Source organism: Megalopta genalis, chromosome 7 (assembly GCF_051020955.1).
Source record: "Megalopta genalis isolate 19385.01 chromosome 7, iyMegGena1_principal, whole genome shotgun sequence".
Lineage (NCBI taxonomy): Eukaryota > Metazoa > Arthropoda > Insecta > Hymenoptera > Halictidae > Megalopta > Megalopta genalis.
In genome coordinates, this window is record NC_135019.1 from 20,283,111 (window position 1) to 20,307,920 (window position 24,810).

Consider the following 24,810-nt stretch of genomic DNA (forward strand, 5'->3'; position numbering starts at 1 on the left):
AGCGAAAAGTCTCAAATTGAGTTTGAGTCTCAATTGAGTTACGTCATTCTAATAAAACAACGCAGAGAGAGAGAGAGAGAGAGAGAGAGAGAGAGAGAGAGAGATTGGTCACTTTTCGTGATCGATAGGTTTAGAGTTCGAAATGTCACATTACTGTACATTCTGATTAAACTCATTAAGTGAATAAATCTCCATTTAACACTGTATTTCTCTTATAATGAAAACGACAAAAGATCTAAGAGCCTAGTCTTATTATTCTTATAGAGCAACACACAATAGTCACTCTTAATGCTCGGTTGGTACAGTGTTGAAGATGTTGTTCCATAACTGTACCTTCCAAATGAAATCATTAAAAGAAGAAATCTCCATTTGATAAATAATTTGATCCGAAAATATTGTATTTCGTTTGCAACAAAAATGCCACAAGATCAAACTAAGTTCAGTCTTGTCATTCTCATAGAGCAATACGGATTAGCCAGATTTAATATCCGGCAGGTTTAGCGTTAAATCGAGCGTTAACGTTCGAACCTGTAAAATGCAATCTGGAACCGCTGTGTGTCGAGATTGAGCACAAAATTTTGGCGGCCGCTTGATAAAAGGACGATCGCCGTGGCCGAAAAGAAAATGCAAAATGCTCGATTAATTGGTCGCGGGTTGTATCGAGGAGGGTTGTAGGGTAGTTCGAAGGAAAGCCCGAAAAGACAAGGGGGTGAGCGTGGTTGCGCATGTGCGTGCTCGTCCTGAGCACTTGTTACGGGTGCCTCAGTCTCGGCTTGTCTGGGCTGAGGGCAACACGGCCGCGCGTACCACCCTCGCGAACAATCCAGATCCCCGGGAGACGTTCTAAAGATAGAAAACACAGAGAGAGAGACAGGGACCCGAGTCGATCGCGTCCGAAAATCCTGGCTGGTCCACGGGAACGGTCGTGGTCGCGGATGAACGGTCTGTACGAAGCGGATCGTGGCGAATCGCGGGACAGTAGTTACGTGAAAACACGCGGAGGATCGTCGTCGAGCGAGCGGATGTGCCTGTCCGAGGATATGTGCGCGCCAACGACGGTGTCCTCGGCCGTTTTCCTTGGTCCGAGATGATGAGCGAGGACCACGGTGCTGCTAGCTCCTCGATAGCTGGGATCTGGGAACAGGGAAACGTGGCCGGAGTTTGTTAATCGTGTGCGGATCGATTTATTAGGCGATTCGCGACCAGTCAACAGAAATCGCGGCTTGATGCACCAGGTGATTCTCCCAGCTTTATTCCTCTTCTCTCTCTCTCTCTCTCTCTCTCTCTCTCTCTCTCTCTCTCTCTCTCTCTCTCTCGTTTTCCCATCTCTATGTCCCTTTCTCTCTCTTTTTTTGTTGCCCTCCCCCTCCACCCACCATCCCTTAAAGAAAACAGATGGAACGGTGAACAGCGTCGTCCGAAAACTACCCTCATTATTCCCCACATGCTCTCACCGTATTTTGTTCCTCGCATTCTCTATGCTCGGTTCCCCCATTTCTTTCGTCAATTTTTCATCGTACACCGATCGATGATTGTGTAGTAATACCTACTATTTATACCGAGCACACCGATATCGATGTCGAATACATTATGTAGCAGTGTTATGTTATACATTATATTCTCTTAAAATATACATGTTCTTTCACCTTCGTAATGCGTTCCATCCTTTAACCTGTGTCGTTCGCTTTTTATTTTATTTTATTTTTTGTTTGTTTGTTGTCGTCAATCTAAAAACAGTATGCGTTTCAGCTATTGATTCGGTTATTTCCACGCGTTTATTGGTTATCGAGGCTCTAGTTCTTATTCTTGTTTCCGAACGCATTCGATGGACGATGGAATAGCGTGCAGTGAGCTGGATCTAACGGTGTGTCGAGTTTCCTTGCTGTTAATGGGCTTAAACGGATTTTCAATACTCCGAACGAGGTTCTCTTTGTGCATTACGGTTCCCCCGCATTTATCAAAACCGTAGGAAGTTTCTATCGTGAAATCGGACATTATCATCAAGCCTTTAACTTCGAACAATTTTTAAAACTCGTAATCTCCCCCCCGTGATCTACTTTCTGTAATTAATTGTGCCCTTAAATCTGCAGGCATAATTACACTGTTCCCGGAATCGGGGACACTTTCGCGGCACCGTGTCCAGTGATCTGATTAATTTTTTTGAATATCCGACAGCCGCCTTGTAAAACGCATTCTCGTGAGAAGATCAAATCGAACGATACATGCCCCTTCAAATGTTAGTGTTCAAGCGATGTAGGTCACTGGCTGCACGTGTTCACAAAGCTCTGACAGCAGTAACGTCTTCTGCACTGCTGCGAAAAAATCAAAGAACCGCTAAATTGTGATCGAAAAATTGTCCTTCTTTGAACTGCTCTAACTTTCTGAAAAACCATCATATTATGTTTTATCTAAGATTGTTATAAAAGGGAGACTTCACTCTACGAGACCGTCTCAAACTGAATCCCCCCCAAAAATTTAGCGAAACCCTGTAGACTCGTTGGAATTTGTAATATTTGTTATGGGTCTCCGAAATTTGAAACTGCATCATCTTCGTGGAGGAAAATCGTACGAGAGGATCCCTAGGGTCGTTGCAAAGGGGAGGCTTGGCCCTACAAGTCCATTTCAAGATGAATCGGGAGAAAAATTTACCGTACCCAGCAATATTATTTGAATTCACAAAATTTTCTAAAGACCGAAACTAGTTTCAATTTTTTTAATATGTTTTTTAATATGAATAAATCTTGCACGATATTGAACCTATAAATGTAAAATTAAAAGCAGCGCCCTTTAAAATGAGTCCAGACAGGCTGTCGTACGATTGTTTTTCACAAAGTTACAGCTATTCAAAGATCGACAATTTTTCGGTCAAAATTTAGTGATCCTTTAATTTTGTCGAGTAGGATATCTGTTCTGGAGATTCGAGACGTCAGATAATATCTCACGAGCGAGCTAAGCACGCCTTTCAAACGTTTGATGTAGGAAAATCGGAAAATCCTTGAGGCGTCTCATTTTGGTCGCAAAACGGACATTTAGGAGACGTACAGCTGTTCTACAAGAGACTCGCTGTTAGAACCTCTACAAAAATTAATACGTGTGTAAAAATTGTAATATGTATTCAAAGTACGCACACTCGAAATATTAAATCCATCTCAAATTGGTTTAATTAAACCGAAAGCAAATCAATTTTGCAAGAGGATAACGACCCGAAACATCGAAGCCACGTTTGCACAGAATGATTGGATTGACATCCCAGTCACCCGATGCAAATCTCATAGGAAATGTTTAATCCAGACAATTTTTATTTTATATTACTCGGAAAATATACAGATCACCACATGCTTCATTTTTGAAGACAAAAATGTATGTTAAAGTTAACAATTTGATTTACCCGTGTACGAAAAATATAGAGGACACAATACGCTTCGGTAGAAAAAGCATGCTGAACCGCTGCCAAACTATAATTGATAATTAAGCTGGTCAAACTTACTACGTTACGTAAGAGTGTGTTAATGTGTTAGACGTACTTTCGATCCATACTAAATTTTGCACAAATATGGTAATGTTTGCGGAGATAGCATCAGCACGCTCTCGTGGGACACACTGTAAGACGTCTTGCAGATGTCTTATTTAGATTGTGTTTTAATCTACAGGGTGGTCTCTTCGTATCGCTTCGAGGAATAGCCAGCTTTTTGGAAGATAGAACATCGCTCACGGTCATAATAGCTGTCAACCCCTCCGTAGCACCCCAGACTGATGGTGTTTGGGTGCTCGAAGTGGGGTGGACAGCCACGATGGCTGTCGATGCATCCAGGCTATCTTCTTCAAATATCCAAGTTGATTTAATATATCTGCAGATAAATTGACTTGCAGTCACTCGATATTCCATTTTATTTACACTCTGACTGCCATGCTGGTCACGTAACAGTATTTTTTGATCGGGTACAAAAATTCAGATTTATCTTGAAATGTATTAGAGTAAACTTTATTTTGATTTTATTTAACGTTCGCTACCACTGTGTCACATACGTGACCTTCACGATTTATCTATGTTCATAAACATTGTTAAATTTATTTTATGTACGTTGTTATGTAAGGTCATATTGTATATAGCATTATATTCAGAAAATCCATAAATTTTTTCTGTTAAATTGCTTTAATATTTCGTAAACGAAGGGGGTTGCATTTAATAAAATATTTAAATAATAAAAATGGACAGCAGAAAGATAAGGATAGTAAATATGTTATCCATTATCTTTTCCTCGAGAAATTAAGTATTAGACTAATAATTGTATTTGCACTTCTTCGAATAGAACATTATTACAATAGTTTATTATTATTTATACATTACATTTCAGAACTAATAAAATTATACTTACTTGTATTAGAAATAGACATAGTACAAGTCAGTGAAATATTTTCAAATGATCTAAAAATATCATTCTGACTTAAATGTTTCTTCATTGTAAATGCAGTAAATTCAGTGTAAATAAATCTAGTTTCAAAAATGGAAATGCGAAACGTATTCATCGTAAATTGCGTTGTCTTTAAATAATGTGGTTACAGAAAATACTGTCGAACATATAGCGCACTGGACAATTAAAATTTTGTCTTTTAATTCCGTAACTTAAAATGTTCCGTTATCTTTTCACTTTGAGATTTACAGTGAATCATCACGTTTTTCTCCCCATTCTTTACTGTCAGTCACACTAACCACTTATTCCGGTGACTCAGTAACTTAAAAGCTACTTTGTAGATTTCACTTTATTTTCAGCTTTTTATAACCATGCCGTTCTCATTGTTCGTTTATCTCGCCGCGTTGGGTTAATGCCGTGATACTCTGGCTATGTGTTTTAGGCTTCCCTCTAATTAGTTTATTTATTTATTCTTTTACCAGCATTCCGGTATTGCAAAAGAAACTGAACATAATAATTTTATCAGTATTTTCTTCTCTCTCGTGTTTACGATGCTTTACATTTTCTTAATAATCTGTTTCAGTCACACTGCATATTTTTATTAATTTATTTGTGCATTTGAATCGTTGCATTCGTAAATCTCTTGCGTTTCCTTTCAATAATATCATGCAACTGTGTGCATTATTGTTTCCTGCAGGAATCTATTCACTTGTCAGTTTTGTATAAATGATCCTGGTTTGTTCATAACCGTATGATTGAATCTTTCCATTTCAGTAACCGTTTACTCCGTCCACTATTACAATATTGTATTGTTTATGCAATTCCTGGTATTATATTCCTCGTTATTATCGTTCTGTGGTTACCTGCCATATGCGTGCATACTTTTACGACGTCTGTGGTTTCACTCTTGTTTGAGAGAAATCAAAAGGCGTCGAAAACTATGTTTTTCATTACATGTGACAGGTTCCAAAGGTCAACTTGGTCCATAAATTGTGAATTCATATTTTATCGATGTGAAAAAGAGTTTACAGAAGATTTTAGTTCGAATCGTTCTATACGTTATGGACTATTGGTGTTACAATGTAAGTGTGTCCACTTTGGAATTGAAACATTGACGACGCCGTGAAAGCTTAGACATACACTTTTCTTGTTGCAGTTCTATGTAGTTCACCAGTTGACCGTTGCAGTTAGGTAGAGCACGCTATTCCAATAAGACGTTTCGAACACTGTCGGTAATTCAGGATCGTGGGCAAACAATTACGTGGCACGGGAGCCTTAATTTCGCACTAGCGATACCGCTAATCAGTATCAAAAATAGATAAAAACATTTGACAGGTGGAATAGAAAATTGAAATAGAAAGATCGGGATCTCCTCTGCATATTTATGGGTAAATACAATAAATATTAAAAAATCAAACTTGTAAGATCAAAATTAGACTACCTCTGAGATCGTGCACGCGGCAATACATAAAATATCTTCTCGAACTAATTTTTTGCTGGAATTTTAAGGTTATCTCGCATGATTTTTCTCGGATGGATTTGCATAGTTTTAATTGCATCGAACGCTGCAGTTCGATGCAATTCACCGCTAAAAATAATGTGGGAGAGGGAAAAACATGGACAGCTTTTTAATTTAAATATTGTAATTCAGTAACGACGGTGCAACGCTCACCTTTTTAAAGTTGATATTCAAAAGTACGTCCTTCAGGCTGAATGCAGCGAATCAATCGATATCAGAATTAAAATATCTTCTAGATTAATTACTTCTTGGCATAGATAGCTTAATACTTTTTTATAGGGAATGACGAGCTGCATCGATTAATGTCTTAAAATATATCGTTAGCTCCAGAATACGTCGCTCGGAGCTACGGTTATACAGGGTGAGGCACTTAAAACAGGCCACTTGAATAACTGGGCTGCTGTCGGCGATAGAAAAAGTGCGTCAGACCAAACTTGCTTCATGCTAAGTGGGGCATGATCCGCGGTTTAGAGTTTTTCGTAGGCGAACGCGTGAAAAATTGTCCAAAATGTCTTCTCCATCGTTCTTTTTCATCGATGCACGCATTTTTTCCAATCATTTTCTAATAGAGCGCTTCGAGACGCGTACATTGACCCATGATTAAAGGTCATTCGAGGTTGTTGAAGGTCAACCATGATGGAAAACAATTTACTCCAAGGATTCGAACGAATTTATTTGATCGATTTATTGCTGCCATGAGAATTCTGCAACGAGGCACTAGAACCTATAACATTAGCAAAAGTTTCTATACACTGATTATCGTCGCTGCATTTGCAGCAATTAGCTTCTTTTGCGAAGACTAATACTGCAAAAATCATCCTAAGAACGTAACGAATTTCTGGAGTTGTGAACGAATGCACTAATCATTCGTACAAGTGCATAGTTTTCTCTTTCCTTAGCATTTGGGACTTCAATTAACGATTTTGTTCTATGGATTTAAAAATCAGCGTCCTCGAAAACTTAAATTACGTACTTGAAAGCCTTTCAGAAAATTTGCCCATAATTCCTGCGCCTTTGTAGGATTCGTATCAATATTGATATCTTCGGCGGCATCGATGCATGATTGCTTATTTGGATCAATCTCTTCTCGTCCATTTCTTCTTCCAACTCATGCAGGTGGCATTATAGGTATTCCTGTATATTTACAAAGCACACAAAAATATTGATATACGTGCACTAAAATTGGATGCTCTATGTGTGCATACAAACGCATTCCGTGCTATAGATAGCGCCATTGTGTGGATACAAATGTTTGCAAATCCTTGATCACAGCTTTTTACATGCCACAACGTTCCTTCAAATTCAAGAAAGTCACTTCGCCTGTGAATGTCTTATACGAGCAAAAATACGAAAACTTGGCGCCATAAATATCTTTTATGGCTTTAACAAACTTCAAACTGCGTCGCGGAGCAATTGAAACTCGAGCATTCTATTACGAGAAAACTAAATTAAAAATGTTCGCAATTATTTGTGTGAAGCGAGTGAAAATAGTTTTCGTAGTAATAAGCTAACAAGAAATTAGAAAAAGAAACATTTCTTAAAATGCTAAACATATTTTCTTGGAAAACTGAATTTTATATGGAAGTGTTAAATAGTAAAAACATACACAAATGTTGTCAAGCGTCGTCAAAAGCCTTAAAAGGTTAATTTTATTTATTTTTCATAATTAACACGTTGAGTGTCGACGCTTAAAATTCCCACAAAATAAAAGTAATTTAATTAAGCAAAAATGAAGAGTTAAAATTTACCACAGGCAATATAAATTTAACTCGTTAGTATTTCTAAAAGTCCAAGTAAAACTCGGCTCGTGCGAATATATTATGAGAAAAATGAATTACAAAAATTCGTCAAAAATGCGACCGACGCGGCACTCGGCGTGTTAATTTACATATTTTAAATTAAGATCGATACTACAATATCCGATCTGCTAGAATTTTGCGTCATCTGTTACAATCGAAGACAATTCACCCTCGCCCTGTCCATCATTTCCATCTCCACGAGAATCGCACCGTTCTAACCAGCGATCTTCTGCGTTTCTTCCAGTAGAAATCATCAGCATCGCTTCATCGCTGGAAAGGTCGGGTCGAGGAAGCGCACGAAGAAGTCGATGGACCTGCGATACGTCTGATCAGCAAGCCGAGGCCCGGCGGATATGGCTCGCAGAAATTCGCCGTATCTCGAATCCTCCGAAATAAAGTAAATGATCGAGGGACAAGGGAACACCGGAAAATGGGCGAGCCGGAAGTTTTTGTGTGAACGCGGAAGCTTCGGCGATCACGGGACTAAATTACCGATGATTTAACGCTATCGGACATCGTAATGGCAACCGTGACTGTTGCAGATTAGCGATTAAAGACAATTACCATTTCGAAAGAAAATTTCCTAGGAGAATTTCGAAGGAATATTTCGAGGGAACGTTTCGCGAAAAGGTTTGAATATTAGTGGCCCGGTGGTTCCGTTGGTTCGGCAGTGATCGTGCGCAGCCATTGCTTGATTAAACTTGGCCGGGCGTTTTTCGATCGAATTGGTTCCCGTCAGGTGACGATTTATCTTTGATGCGCGTCGCGGAGATTAATGAGGCTCAATTGGGGAGACGGGGTTTGGATTAGGTCCGGAAAGCGTGGTAATTGCTCGGCTCCACGGGGAGCCGTGGTGAGTGTGCCGGCGGTTCTTTATTTTCGCGAACGAAAGGATCGAGCTGCTGCGACATGGGCTGCGAGCTTAGCAAATTGGCGACCGCGAAGTCGCAGAACCAAACTCCCACGGATCCACGGCTTCCGCTCACAGCGAAACAGAAATTTACGGTTATGGCCAGCTGGAAAGCCGTATCCAGGGCACTGGAGCAGACTGGTGTCTACATGCTCATAAGGTTCGTAACGGCGATAAGCTCCTCTGCGGAGACACAGTTTTCAAAAGTTTGTGCGTCTTGCACTCGGTCCTGGCAACCAAGTTTCACGGAACTTGTGTCCTCGGATTTTAATTATTGTCGGTCTCCTCGCTATGTTAACCGCGGTGCTTGAAGGGGTCTTCTGGTCTAGACGGTTATTTCGTTTGCTCTCTTAACGAACCTTTTCCGTTAAATCCCTGAATCGTATGTTTGGCAATGTTACAAAAATACACGGAAATTTTTTCATGCAAAAATGAATTTGAAGCCACTTTACAAACATCTTCCATTAGTAGATTGAATATAAACTGAGACAATGAACATGTATATATAATAGCTTCTTTCCTTGATTCTTCGTACATTTTGATAACATTGAAGTAAGAAATAAAATGTCAACTTATATTTGAAATATGTTAAACAAAATATCACCGACAGCCAATCAAAATGAAAACGTGACTTTCAAGTGCATTAGATTTCATATTTCGAGAAATAAATAATGTAAAATAAAAATAATTTTTTCACATTATTTTATCATATTATCTCCACCGTTCAATTTGTACAATATCAGATTAGAATTTTAGTGGCATTATCAGATGTACGCGATTTCATGAATATCTCATAAGTAAGAACACAAATGGTTACTATTACTTTTCACATGCATAGGGCGAGAAAACATTGAAAAATCACAAATTTAAATTTAGAGTCCTGAATTTTTTTTGCTTATCAAGATTTTTACATCTCCCTAGTAGCATTTTTTTCAGTTGAAATTGCGAAAAACATACAATGTTGCACATGTTCCCTGCTACACTTCATTGTTTAAACAAGTGTTTCTCTAGGTTATGTTGAACGATTCCGATAGTTTCGTAGTTCTCTGGAAAACTAAAAATGAACACTATAAGACGATAGAAGTCTCGTTACAATATTCCAATTGTAAATAATTTGTATGATCATCGAAAAATGAAAGACTAACATTAACTTGTACACCTAATATACGTACGAAACCATAGAACCGTACAATCCATTAATTTAATTTAAAAAAAAGTTCGCTAAGGAGCTAAAGAAAATTATCCCCTGGACCAGAAAACTCCCTGAAGGAACTCCATTTTTATGGCATCGGTCACAGAAATGAGCTCTTTGACCAGTCTGGTGCTTGCAAACGATTGTTTCCTAAATATCATTTTAGATAAATTGGGATGTTGTATATGAGAAAGTGTTCGTTTGAAATGTTCAAGGTTACTTGGAGATCACTTGACAATTTTTAAATGCGATTTTTACTCCCATATTATGACCGGAAAATGCGAATTTCTAAAGCTTATTTCAAGAACTCTTGATTCAGTGCGAAGTCGCGACAGAGAAAAGATCGTTGGAACGGAAAATTATTTCACGTGTGTAAAATCTTCATGACAGTTCGTCCATTTGTTTAAAGTAAATGGTTTTTCATGTGGGGAAATATGTAAATGTAGAACATAAAACTTGATCTTCATACGTTTCAACAATATTTCCTTCATTGCAAGGTTTACTTCATCCAAAGTCACTTGAGAATAGGGTCTTAAATTTGCATTTTTTCGCTCGAATAACCTTCAAAATTTTCAACGAACAATTTTTTATTTGCACCATTGTAATCTACTTTTATAATACATGTTCTCGTGTCATTTAACATTTTGGTGTTATTCGAAAGGACGAAAATCGGCGAACATCCTGTATATTGTAAATCACGTGCTCATCACTTTAAGAAATGCGAAATTGAAAGAACTTACGATGAAAATCACGATAGAACCGACAATAAATCCTTGCATAAAACTTAGCCGAAAATATAGGATCAAATTTCTTCATATAGGGTTTCATTCTCGAGAAAATCAGGTTTGAAAATTCATTAAATACGCGTGCGCTTAGACACGGTTTGATTCATTTGCCCGGACTGTCAAACCCCATTGTATCCGCACGCGTATCCAACAAATATTCAAATTCGATTTTCTCGGAGATATATAAAAAAATTTTATTTCATATTTTCGCCTCAGTTTTATGTGAGGAATCACTTCCTTACCTTCCGTATCGGGATTTTCCGAACATCCTGTATAAAGTAATTAGAAATTAGACTTAAACAAATATGCCAATAACCGTATCTGACTCATACTTGTATCACACATACGTGGCTTGCACACTTTTGTAGTATCCGCAGTTCTATGACTCACTAAGAAACGTGTCCAACTAAAATCAATAACCTTATCATTTTGTGTTCACCGTTAGAAACTTTTTAGCCAATGAAATTAAATATATCTCATTGCTCCGCCTATTATTAAACACTCCACAAGAATGGAAATCTGCAGTGTGCTAATTGCATATCTATATCATTTTTACTGATTATTCGCTAACGCTTCACATACTAGTAAAATAAAAACTACTCAAATTGAATAGAACGTGAATCTCTTAACATAATATACGCGGGTAAATAATATGAGTACGAACGTACTCAGGACTCGAGAATTACTATAGAATCAACCACTTGAGGTTTAAAGAGCCTCGTGCTCAGCTCATCTTGCGAGGAAGAATAGTTTTCTTCCATTCGTTCTTGATAAGTGCAATTCCTTATATGTGGGTTACCCTCGTCGTATGACATGCGATCAGGTTGTGTCGTTGAGAATCTGCAAGGACATCATCAACGTCCGGCACAGAAGTAGTCTTATATCCGTCGATTTTGTCTTCGTTTCTATGCGATATGTTTGTGCAATTTAGATCGTCGCGGTCATTCCTTTTCTGAATAAAGTATCTATTTCTTCAATTTTCGCAAAAACTTGAAAGCTTAGGAGTTCGATATTCCTTTATATCCGTAACAATCTGCTTCGCGAATTTTTCATCTATTTCCTTAATATTTTTTAGGTAGACGATTTTGTTTATACGCCTGTAACAATTTCGTTTGCGAAATATGTAATGTCTGCTGTTCCCGGTGTACCAATTTCGATGGAAAATGATTTGGAACGATTGTGCAGGCTGTCTCTCTTATTTTATGACATTTTATTCTAAATATAACGGTTCGATGCGCGATAATATTATCGATAAACTTTACGACACAGGCCAGCGTGACGATAATTAACCTGGACTGTCACTTTCAGCGGCTACTTCTTTTTTTATCTGTTGGCAGATACTAGAGAATCTATCCCCAATTTTTGTCTGTCAGATACACGCCGTTCCTCTTTATCTGTCGGCTGCCCCTTTGTTCATAGTAGAACAATAGGTTTCTTGATATTGGCGTATAATAACCGAGCGTAATTGACGTACTTATGTAAGTTCGCTAAAAACCGGGTTCTAGGTATTATACTTAGGGAAGACGATTATTAGGACATCTCGAGAATGTCTGATAATCATATGTGTAGACTGGTTGCAACGTTTTAATTAGGCAATTACGGATTGAGATTATTTAGCGAAAGCAACTGCAGATATTCCGGGCATTTTTTATTTAAATAAAAATTGGTACAACTTGCAAACAGTGTTTGTAATACATGTATAATCAATAAGAAGAGAACTTCAAGCGTAAATATTTAGAAGGAGAATGAAAAAAAGTTAACAGGTTGATACAACGATGATAGTTTTCGGAAACAGTAAAAGAACAGTTTGTCGAAACCTTTTAGTGCCAAAACAGATAAAAAAATCTGTAGAAGCTGTTCAGCAACAGGTGGCTGAAAGTTAGAGCGATTTTCCAATGCAAATAAAGATCACGATCTAATCACTTTTGTTAGTTTCGTTGTTAACTGCGTTTATTTGGATGAAATTAAATTTCAATGAAACATGGACATAGAAAAGACGATTGCTTTTGTAACCTTCTTACACCTCACAGATCCGAACAAAGTTTGACTTACTTCATCAATTTTTTGATTCCATGAAAAATTGTTTCAATCGTATACGAACTATGTGACATTCGTAGTGTTGAATGATCTGTCATCGAAGCCGTAGTTCTCTTCTAATGCCACCTTTCCCGCGGTAATTTCAAGAACATTAAAAATTCAATTCACGATATAACAAACTTGCTAACAGTATAGGGTATGACGGAGCTGACAATGGACGTCAGCCAACTCGTACGCATCACTTGTTACAGAACTTTGCACACAAGTGGAGCATCGAAAAATATTCGACATGTATTTTTTTTATAGCCGCCTGTGTTCATGTTTATGTGGTGAAACCAACTGGCGAAAACACGTGTCAAAAGAAGATTCCGTCACCCATAGCGAAAGCTATCGAAACCCACGTTGTACACAACATTTTCGAGGATCCAAAAGTGACACGCCAGTGAACTTCGAATTTTGTTATTTTCCAAGCGACATGTTTGCAATTTTCAACAAATGATTTCCAAGTCGCAATTATCAAGGGTCAAACGGCCGAACCCGAAACTTTTGCTCGATTCGAAATATTCCATTCATACGTCTCACCCCGTATATTCGCGGCAACACAACGTTGTTTCACCTGACCACTGTGCACTCATGCATTCGTCTATAAAATCAATAATAATATAGTAAGGGTTAGACCCAAATATCCATCAACATTTCATCTAATATTAGACTCCACGTATACTCGGTGTTCTACGGTGTCGTTCAATCAATGTGGCGCTCGGTAGAAAGTTTTCAAGCTTGCATGAAATAACGTGCAGTGACAGAACTTGTCTTGCAGTGCTCACAATGCAGCCTGGTTCTACCAGAATGGGTCAGCCGGGCGTCTGTTCCAACAATAACCAGGAGTTGCTTTTACGACCGATTTTTCCTCGCAAATGAATTTCATATACATCAATTTTTCAAATCACTCTGCTCCCAACAACTGTTCTCTTTCTTAATTATTCCGACAGCTTGTAGAGCAATCTGAACACATCCATTAACAACAACGATGTCATCTTCCTTGATGCACAGCAACGAAATATCATGACAACATAACCTTTAGATGAATAAAAAAAGTAACGCAAAAGGCTAATATGCGTGCTTAACAGCGTTTTAGTTGTAATAATGGAGCATAGTCGATATCGTAGGTCACCGAAAGGTCATGCGAAGGTCAACGTGTAACACATCGATGAATTTGTCGATGCAGTTACAGTGGTAACACAGTGAAGTAACGAGCATGTGGGATTCGTCAATTCTCGTTGATACGAGTTCGCAATTGTTCTTTTGGAGCAGTAAATTTTGTTAAAAGAGCGTCACAGTCGCGTTTTTTCAGTGATCTGGAACAATGATAGCTACCTTAAAATCGATAAAAAGTCAAGGGAATGACAAGGGAATATATTCAAGTCACACATTAGAACGGAATTTAGATAAGAGACAGTTCTTAGAAACAGTTTAGACAGTATCAGATGTGTTCTTGACCACCGTACACACTGCACTGATAATAACAGCCCTCTAAGTTAGGGTTAGATCAGGGTTAGGTTCCTTCAAAAAGGTATAGAAAATAAATTCTGTCGTTGATTCTGTGTTTTTGAGTAGTATATTTTTAATTCTTTCACAATTCCTCTTATTAATTGTTTAAATATTTGTACGGAAACTTATATGTGTGTAATCTGTGCACCGCAATCTACATATACATGGCAATGTTAAATTTAACTTCATCATCTTATTCAGAAAAGTCCACAGACTAATATGAAAGTTAGAAATTGTTTGTTTTTATGTATTTGTTTTCCAAGATTATTTTTCTCGAGAACTGTACACGAGAATTGAACAAAATTTACAAATTTGTACTTAAATCACACAAAGCTGTCGAAAACCTTTATGAGTCATAAAATGTTATTAATTGCAAATTGCAATTTGCCACTTGCAAAATGTTATTAATTTATTGCTCGGTGCTAATGATTGTTTATCGTATAAAGTAGCATAGATGAATACTTCTTTACATCGATGTCTTTGCCTACGTAGTTGGGATTTGTGAAACTAGATTCATGTATTAAAATCGACAGACCTATTAGCTTATGAATTGAGCACTAACATGCTGCTAAGATTATGTCGCGATATGACTGGATAAAATTCCAGATTTTTTTACTAGTTTCCTTACGGCGTGACGCATAATGTAGTCATTATACAAATCAGCAATATGCAAGTACATTTTTTACACGAAATCCTCGCTTTTTACGTTATTTTCGAAGAAAATTACTTAATACACTGCATTAATTAAAATGCAACGAAATAAATTATACGTCAGACACCAAGCAAACAGGTTGAGTACGCAAATCGTCGAATTCGTGATTGGTACGCAATTCAGTTTTCCAGAGATTCCATTATCCAGAGCCGGTTCAGACCACGCTTCCCTTCTTCTATATGCGTTGAGGTCGCTCTCCCTTTATTTTCTATCTTTATCTATCCACTTGTTACTGAATCATTGGATTCCTGTATTGATGCACTCTGAACGTAACTAGAGCGTATAGGATAAGTTAACAAAGGGATGCCCTGAAATAATTTACCGTGGTCAGAAAACTGCTCTCGCTCGACCCTATCCGAGCCAGCAACTAACTATAGAAAGATCTCTGAGTTGCGCTAACGAGTGAGAAAGAATTTAGAGAAACCCTTTCATGTTATCGCGACAACTGTCGTCGATAAACCGAATCATGTATAAAAAAGAAACGAATCAAACAATTCTTTTTGCACCGATAACGCGAAAATTTCTCGCCAAAACCGTTAGATTTTGATTCAAAGTTCCGATAACTTGTCAATTTTGTGCTTTAAAATTGTAGGATATTAGAATTAAGAATATTACTTGTTTTGTTGTTTCTGGAAACAATGAAAAACTACAAGATGCTCGCCAGTTTGCACGTTCAATGACGAGGCGCGCGTAAATGTTTATACACGTATTTTTCCAACGAAGAAGTTAGTAAACATTTCTTGAAAATGGGACGAATTACCCTCAAAAGTTTTAAAAAGACCCGCCTCGTAGTTCTCCTTAAGAAGAAATCGTGAAAATCGTCTTTCGCGTTCTAAGCCGGGATTCTCCTTTAATAATTAAAAAAAAAATGATGCAGGTCTTAGTTGGACACCCTGTGCAGCAAACTGGCAACATATGTTTCTGTGACCGCGAAGAACTTTTTACATCTTGCGCCGACCCACTTCACAGTTTCAGATGAGAAGGACTCGAGCTCACTTAGGGCTAGAAGCAAACGCCACCACCCGTATACGATTCTCGTTAGGGTCGTTGCGTTTTCTGTTCTTTCGCACTAGACCATAAAATAGCATGTGTGCGGGCCTGGTCCGGGCTCTGTTACGTCATCGATGGTGTCCGTAGGGGTTTCATCTCAATTTAGTTCCATCCGAGGATTATGGTTCTGTGAAAATTGCAAAGTGATATTAACACTTCGCACTGTCATTGTTTCATCGAGTTACACTGCATTATAATTAGATTTCTTTAGAGTCTCATAGAAGAATGTAATGTTGCCACACTAGAGGGGAGTTTTAAGGGTGTATTCTGAAGTGTCATTCTTTCAGTTACTTTTAAGCTCGTTATAAAGAAATCGAAAGACTGTCTGATATCGATCCTTATGCAAACATATGTATTAATTGAGGTACATAATGCGTTCTTCTTAATCGAAAGTACTGAAAATTATATGAAATGCACTTTCTTGAATGAGACCTTTAAAACAGAGTACAGTAAATTCTGCCCAATTGTACCTCAGCTTGTAAACAAAAATGGACAACTTGGGAAGAGGGAATACGATCAAAAGATACTATATAACTATATAATATGCTATACTATATAAAAAGTAATTATAACTAATTATACTAATTAGCAAGGCTCGAATAATCGTATCCCCTCTTCACAAGTTGTCCATTTTTGTTAACAAGTTGTGGGATAATTGGGAAGAATTTACTGTAATCTGATTGCTATGATTTGGGTAATTTAGAACTCAAATATAAAATATCTTTTTCATTAGTATGAACATTTGTTGTGTAGGTCGAAACAAATAAAAAAATATCTTATCATTTAAAGATAGAAGGCGTCACTTTGAAATTTTAGTTTAAATTTGTTAGGCTCCTTTTGTAAGTAAAAGTTTATAAAAAGTTGCTTGAAGATATTGGTTCATGTTACCAAAAATATGAAAATAATCGTGTAACTTCGTCTTTCGTACGAACTACAAAGGAATATAATTAAAAACTCTCAGCTGTTACCAAATTCTAAATCAGAATACTGTCACGAATAATGAAATCCATTCGTGTCAAATGGAATTTTCTTTTCCGACGTCAACGAGTCGATTATACCTTTATGCTGGCTTGATTGAGGCGTCATCGTGAAACGTTTAATACCTGAAACACCGCATATTTATTTGTTCATCGTTCACGAACGTTCGAGCTTCGAAAGTTCCGCGTGAAACACACGCGCTCCTTGTTTTTCATTTTCGCTTCCACCCATTGCTGAACAATGGGCTTCCTCGTATTGGCATTTTCAGACTATTCGCGTGACCGAACGCAGAAATAGTACGCTCAGGGTTGTTCCTGGACGAGCCGACGTGCACATCAGCCTATCATCTCGCTTCTTCATGTCTCCTATCTATCCCCTGCTATTTTTTCTCATGATTTCGCAAATCGTGCCTCTGCAGGTTGAATTTCGAGGCTGAAAGCTTCGATCCCCAATAATCTCGTCTTTAGAGCTTTCGAAACTGTTCAACGCATTGGCGACCGACTTGGCAACCATGAAAATTAGATGAAACCAAAGCAATTTAATCAATATTGCATACACACGTTTTCAATATCCTTCGATAAACGCAATTTCTCTCTGAACGAAAATTCGACGCAAACCGAACTTTACGATTGGTATTATTCGTACTGAACTGCAGATATTTATGTCAGTTCTGATTGTAATACTTAAAATCGATAAAATATTTCCGTAATTGACTAAAAGATTCCTTTTGGAAACTATGTTATAGAATACAACTATTGTTCATTTTCATTTTCTTTCTCATTCTGAATAACAGCAAAATTGAAAAAGAAATATTTTACTGATTGTACAGTAAACTAGTCCATCTAACAACTCCAAACAAATTCAAATAATTTAGTCTAGTTTTTAAAAAATTATTGTGTTTGAAAAGCTGTTCGAAAACCTTATCAAATATTATCTGGAGATTCAAGTATTAATGCAAAAAATAGGTTTTACACGACTTATGTGTATGGCAATAAGAGAACTAACTATTATATTTTTTTAAATATATCTGACGCACCGCATAAACCTAAGTAGATCATTCATAAGCAAATCACTCAATTCATCAACCCAACTATCCATTTCGAAATTTGATCAAATAATTCCATCGCCCAAATATGTGCAGTCAAAACGTTGTCATATTTTGAATAATTGTATTGTCAGTGGCTTTTTGTCATAGCGTTTGCATTTGAATTCGCACTTTTGAAGATTCGTTTGACCTTTCATGTGCGAACGATTGTTGATAGAAATGTGGGTCAAATACTTGCTACTAGGTGGTGGTGCACCGTTCTGCCCTATGCACGTATTCTCCACTTGCCATTCGGTGAAGAGACCAAGAAGGCCATGGGTAGGTGCCTCTCACAGGCTTTTTGGGTCTCCTTGCGACGTCGTTGCACCGGTATTGCACATAGGGTGGGTAAAATAAACTGCAATATATTCTTCGAAATCTTGAGGAGAAACAAAGTGATTTGATTAAAATATGGTGTAGTTTTATCGTTAAGTAGTTTTATCTATAATCAAACTTAGAGTGGATAAATTATTATTATTATTGTTAAACCATGAAAAATATCCTTGATGTCTGTTAACCAGAACATTTTACGGATTTAGAAAGATAATCTCTATTTTATGTCCTTTGATTTCGAGAGTTCTATGATCCCAGGTTATATGATACAATGTGAATAAAAATATGTTTCATGTCTTTTAATATAAAGCTTTTCTGATATTTAACGAATCTGAAAATTGAAAAACTTTTATTTCTATTTGTTAACTAATTCTGAATCCTATAATCAATCTTATTTTGATCAATTAATCGATAGAACGCAAAATTAAAATTAAAATATTGTTAATATCTGTCAATTACAATCATGAATCCGTTTACTTCAATCTGTTATCTGATTCTGAATCCTGTAATCAAACTTAGTTTCATGAATTAATTGGTAATATACGACAATAAAATAAAAATATTTCTGATATCTACAATAATATACGACAATAAAATAAAAATATTTCTGATATCTACAGTAATTTACGACAATAAAATAAAAATATTTCTGATATCTACAGTAATTTACGACAATAAAATAAAAATATTTCTGATATCTACAGTAATTTACGACAATAAAATAAAAATATTTCTGATGTCTACAGTAATTTACGACAATAAAAAAAAATATTTCTGATATCTATAGTTATTTACGACAATAAAATAAAAATATTTCTGATATCTACAGTAATTTACGACAATAAAATAAAAATATTTCTGATATCTACCAGTAATATACAGACAACAAAATAAAAATATTTCTGGTATCTACAGGGTGTTTCTTCTGACTAGTATTAATAATTTTTCATTCATATAATGGTGAAGGATATTTCAAGGTCAATTTGGTTCTTTCAAAGCAGTCCATACATTTTCTTATTCGTATTACGGCTATACTCGGTCAAACTGAACACCCCGTATAATCGGACTAACGTTCTGTTAACATAAACGTTTCTGTATATGCAGAAAGCTTTGACTCGTAACTGAAACAAATACTGTCTGAACGGTAGTTTTTCCTTTCAAGACGTTATTAGATATCACAAACGATAAATCCGTGATTTGGAGCGCAAAATCAATCGTTACATGGTCGACTGCTCGAGTCGCTAACCACGTTCACGATGTGCTAGCGACGAAGGTCTCGTAAATCTGAAACTTCGATTTTAGCCCTTTAAAATGTACGAGGAAGGATTTTTTAAGCTTCGTACGTTCGGAAAATTACGAAATTAAGAAAATTAAGAAAGATATTCTTGTTTCTGTGCCGAAAAAATTCTTGAATAACAAGCGTCTCGTAAAACTATTATACGATTTCAAGCCTGTTAGTAAATAACGCCTAAACGGGGAATGAGATCACGCTACGAACTGCTGGCGAATTACGGCAAGATTGAAATCCCGATTAGAGTTAGAGTAGATTGCATCTGCTCTCGGAAAAATCTGTTTAAAATTAACATTTCAATTTTCGTGCTTCTCGATCGAGCGTGTCTGAAACTTTCGACAAATTGATGTTCTTAATTGAATGCGATAATTGATTTACTTAGCCGTGTGTTTACAAATAGGGACACGCGAGTACGACGACGTGTATAGCAAGCGTTTTGTTCCGCTAGATAATCTTTGAATACTAAATGCAATCAAGCGAAAGATAATTGAGCAGATATCTACAAGGCCGGCACACTTCTTCCTCGCCACATTAAAGTAGGCGCCTAATTAGTTGGCCGCTTGGAGCCACTTCCCCAACTGTGAGTGACGTCACAAATTACTTCCCCTTCTGCAATATAGCTGCGATCATCATACTTCCACAACCCCTCGCACTCGATGCCGTTTTAGCACCGAAATTACGAGAACTTTGTCCCAAAGATAGAACAATCGAACGGAAAAATTGCTTTTGCTAAGAAGTCGTTTAAAAAGTGATATTAGGATCAATCTATGTACATTCATCATATTACTTTATTGCAATTATAAATGCATCGTTTAAAGCAAAAATGGTGTAAGTCAATTTTTTGCTACGTTGATTTAATCTTACTAAATTTTATTTGATTTTTTTTATTATTTTAAGTTAAAGCTTAAAAGTGGCTTATATGAAAGAATTGTGACAATTTTTTATGTTATTGCATTAAATTTCTTATTAAAAGGATAGGTTCGAAGATTTTAAATTTAATCGTCCTGTTACATTTCTAACAAGTGGAACATATTGAAAGACATAAATGAACTCAAATTAATGATATTTGTTTAATCTCATAAGAGATACACTGTGAAGGTACCATAATATTTTCAAATCTATTTCTATTGTTAGAAGGGAATAACAATAATTAAATGTTTTACTAGAAAACAATTCTTCCAGTAAATCTTATTGCTCATTAATGTATTATTTTTGCACGAATCCATTATCTCACGTTGGACACTTACTCTGCCACAAACTGATTCTGGACGTCCATTGAATTAGACTGCCTTTTGAAACACTCGGTACCTCCAGTATCCATGACACATTTTCCCATTTTCATCTTCCACGATAGCAAAGTGAACACAGGAACAGAACGCGAGAAGGAGTCCCGATCCACAGAGTGTCTCCTACAAAGGAACCCTCAGCCTTATGATTCTGTTTCTTTTTTTACTCGTTTTAAGGCAAACAATAAGGTCGAGCGGAGGCGAGTAGAAGCAAAGCGCAAAGGTGAGAGATAGTATGATGGAATTTACCTCTCAGAGTCCTTGACCGGCCAACTAATTTGGTACCTACTTTGCCAAGTAGTTGCACGCGACCAGCGAGACTGATAGAGACAAATACTGCACGCCAGTATCTCTTATTTTTCTCCTAACTCTGCAGGAAGTGGGCGAACATGCTGTGAATCTAACGAATAAACATCATTAGTCGACTTTCAGCTACTTCATTTTGTACACGTTATAAATGAATATGTAGTTATTACATATGGGTGTTCTTTTTGTTCAATCTTTTTGTTAAATGCAATTTTATAACCACACAGCCATAATCAATATAAAGAATCAAACTATTTCTTGTTTGTTATAAACGAATGTATAATTATTGCAAACGACTATTCTTCTTTTTAGTTTCTTTTCTACATGCAATTTTATGAATACGAAGCCTTAATGAATATAAAGAATGGAACAATTTCTTGTTTGTTGTAAATCAGTATATAACTATTGCAAATGGCTGTTCTTTTTAATTGCTTTTCTAAATGCGATTTTATAAACCCAGAGTCTTAATCAATATAAACAATGAAACTATTTCTCATTTCTTTTATATGAAGATATTGTGCATTTTTCAATTGTTTAAAATTCTTTATAATGTTCGAAAAAAATAAGAATATTCTTTATATTGCCGTGTTCAGTGTATGATTGACAGTTCATAAGAACTGTTTATTTATTGAGATTGATTTGAAGTAATGGCACTAAGAAATTCAATACCATCCCACGTGTTTGAAATATCTTATGCGAGTAATTAAATAATAATATATATGTTAATAATTAAATATCTTAGCCACGACGAAAGGTACTATTGTACTATTGTATAATTTTGGGGCATGAAATCACCTTGCAATTCTGCAAGGTTTTGTTGTTTGCATCCTCAAGTAGCTGAGAGTCGAACAAGAACTTGTATAAGAAAACATTCAGTGTTTTAAATCGTCGACACGGAGAGATTTTCATGAGATGCTTCACATTAGATTTCGAGCTAAGACTACTGTTTTTAAAGAAGGGAACGTTTATCATTGCTTCGCAAAACATGGTCGAGTCCTCTTATCCCACTCGACTCTCGAAAGAAGCTCAATCAGCTCCTCAGCCAGTGTAATCTTCTCTTGAGTTTCCTTCACGGAACTTAATTAATTCATCAACTCTTCGCCATTTGATGCAACGTGTTTAATAATCTGTATTAACCACATTTCGTTTACAATCGTTTATTCGACGCGAATTATCATTGGTACAGTTATTAGTAGACCGCGGTTTGTGTGCATGTATAGCAAAATAAAATACATCGAATGCAAAGCAGTACAAACATTTGAAGAGTTTAAAAATACCATTGTATCATTCTTAATTTGGAAAAATTATTAAGAACAGAAGTAGACTTGTATGTAGCTTCTGTGTCTTGCAAGTATCTTATGGTAGATATGAAGTAAAAGTATTATTAATTTTCATTAATATGTATATGCATCCTGCATATGCATCAAGGTCTACAATTGAAATGATTTCCATTGTATATTAATAAGAATCATTGCACATATGATAATAGGCTACTGTGAAAATTACAAAAATATTTCTCAATACATACTTATTTAATGAGAATATTATTAAGGCTTGTTCGAAAAACATGTAAAAATTTGCTATGGATTTCATGAACTCAAGGAATCCTAAACCATTAAGTAAGCAATATCGAAGTAATTGCACTATTTTTAAAAATTAGGCTTTCATCGCAATAGCATATTACCTGCTGAAATCATTCCAATAGCATACAATGCGAATAGCAAGAAAAAGATGCATTATTTTATTTAAAGAACACAGATATCGTTTTAAAATAATGAATAACATAAGAATTTCGATTGAATAACTGTTTAGAGAAAAGCTGATTTCAATCTTCTAAACTCCCATGCGTTCCTAAAAAATAGTTCCACAAAAGATTTTAATTTAATAATTCACCAAATCGCGTACTTTACAGTTTAAATCAACAAATTATAGTTTATTTGTAACTCCACAAGTTGAACGAATGAATTTTATAACAGAAATGGAAAGAAATCAATGCACGGTATCTAAAAACAGAAAACGGATGAATTCTCAACCCGCGAAGAACGTATGGGGGCTAAAGTGATACGGTTGAGAGAGAAGCAAACTTACTTTGAACGATTTTGCCCATTTGTAGGTTGTTCGAGGAGAACGAGGAGTTGTTAAATATGTTCACGCAATTTCGCGAATTGAAGACGAAAGAGCAGCAAACTAACAGCATGGAATTGGCGCAGCACGCGGAGAAAGTGATGTCGGCCCTCGACGAAGGAATCAAAGGGCTCGACGACATCGACACTTTCTTGACTTGTCTTCAGCAAGTCGGAGCCACGCACACGAAAATTCCTGGCTTCAATCCGCAGTATTTTTGGGTAAGCAGTCACCAATTAACAAATACATTATTTAATCCTGTTCCATTTTTCTGGCCGCTTGTCCGTGTTCAGAAACGCGAATTACATCGCCCTTTAGAAAGTTGCCTCACAATCGGTGCTCAAGAAACAATTTACTCTTTGTTACCAAACTAAAGTACCATAGCTCCAAGCACTCCGGCTCAGAGAAGTTCTGGATAAAATTCTCCCTCTTCCTTGACTTCCACGTAAACGCTTTTTTGTCCGCGCCGGCACAAAAGATCCGTTCATTTTTGTCACTCGCATTTTCGCCTTTTAAATGTCATCTTTAGAACCCTTTTGTGACCCGCTGTAGATGATCGCAGACGAAGGAATAATAACACATTCTGCCGTTAGTGGAACTGGACTGTTCTTAAACTTCAAAGGGAGAGATCGGAAACCCTCGCCGCCCCCCCCCTCTCTCGTTTTCTCTCTCTCTCTCTCTCTCTCTCTCTCTCTCTTTGGCTCTCTCTCCCCCTCCCATTTTGTGCAGAAAATAAAACATTCCTGTTTCTTGTTGTAGATTGTGACAATTCACTATGCAACTAGGAAACCGTTTCAAATTGCTATTTTTTTACGTTTGATTACTGATACCATTCTTTGAGCAAACTTCAAAAATTACTTTTTATTACAATCTATTCAAATAAACCGAATTTTTAAACATTTGTAGGATGATAAAATGTTAATATAACAATCGCTAAATTTTAGGGAATTTTTTTAGAGATAAAACATTTTGGGACGAAAATCTTTTTTCTATTAATCTTTGACAATAATATTCAATTTTACGTAGTAAAACAATTCATCGTATTGCACTTTTCATTTTGTTAATTGAACCGATTCGATAATTGAATACTTTTTTTGGTGCCGCAGTTATATTAAATTACGAAAGCAAACCGTACTTTTATTAACGCACTGATAAGTACGGCCAGAAATACAACACACCCACGTAAAAAATTCTTTTCCATTCAAATTGGAGGAGAATTTTCAAATTTTCCATGCTGAAATAATTCGTTGCATGCGTTATGAAATGCTGCGAAATTAGAAAAAATTTTGAAGAGTCGGTTTTTATATTTCCTTTGCAGCTACTAGTTGATTTAACATTTCCTTTTGAAAATATAGCTGAAAGTAAAGCACCTTCATTGTAAAGAATTCCTTTTCATTTAGTCGTGACAACTACATACTTAAAGGATTCATTGCATCGTCGA

General features: G+C 36.4%; 1 protein-coding gene and 1 long non-coding RNA gene across 5 annotated transcripts in view; one reads left to right on the forward strand and one right to left on the reverse strand.

Moving 5' to 3' along the window:
* The first annotated feature begins 778 nt into the window (after window positions 1-778).
* LOC117219845 (globin-1) overlaps window positions 779-24,810 on the forward strand; it is a 32,373-nt gene continuing 8,341 nt past the window's right edge. The window contains exons 1-3 of one of the 3 annotated variants that reach the window (XM_033469329.2): window positions 779-1,235; window positions 7,975-8,800; window positions 23,359-23,590. In XM_033469329.2, the coding sequence (XP_033325220.1) occupies window positions 8,640-8,800; window positions 23,359-23,590 (393 nt within the window). In that variant the 5' untranslated portion in view covers window positions 779-1,235; window positions 7,975-8,639. Of the gene's footprint in view, window positions 1,236-5,651; window positions 5,801-7,974; window positions 8,801-23,358; window positions 23,591-24,810 lie in introns of those variants that run through there. The other 2 variants (XM_033469330.2, XM_033469331.2) reach the window with 2 other exon arrangements.
* Window positions 14,254-23,472, reverse strand: LOC117219846 (uncharacterized). Of its 2 annotated transcripts, XR_004490104.2 has the most exons (6): window positions 23,334-23,472; window positions 21,189-21,339; window positions 20,901-21,062; window positions 17,026-18,408; window positions 15,703-16,094; window positions 14,254-15,225 (listed from the first exon to the last, which is right to left on the reverse strand). It is a non-coding gene; the product is annotated as an uncharacterized LOC117219846 (long non-coding RNA). The 2 variants fall into 2 exon arrangements; XR_013033902.1 differs by having other exon boundaries at window positions 15,703-18,408.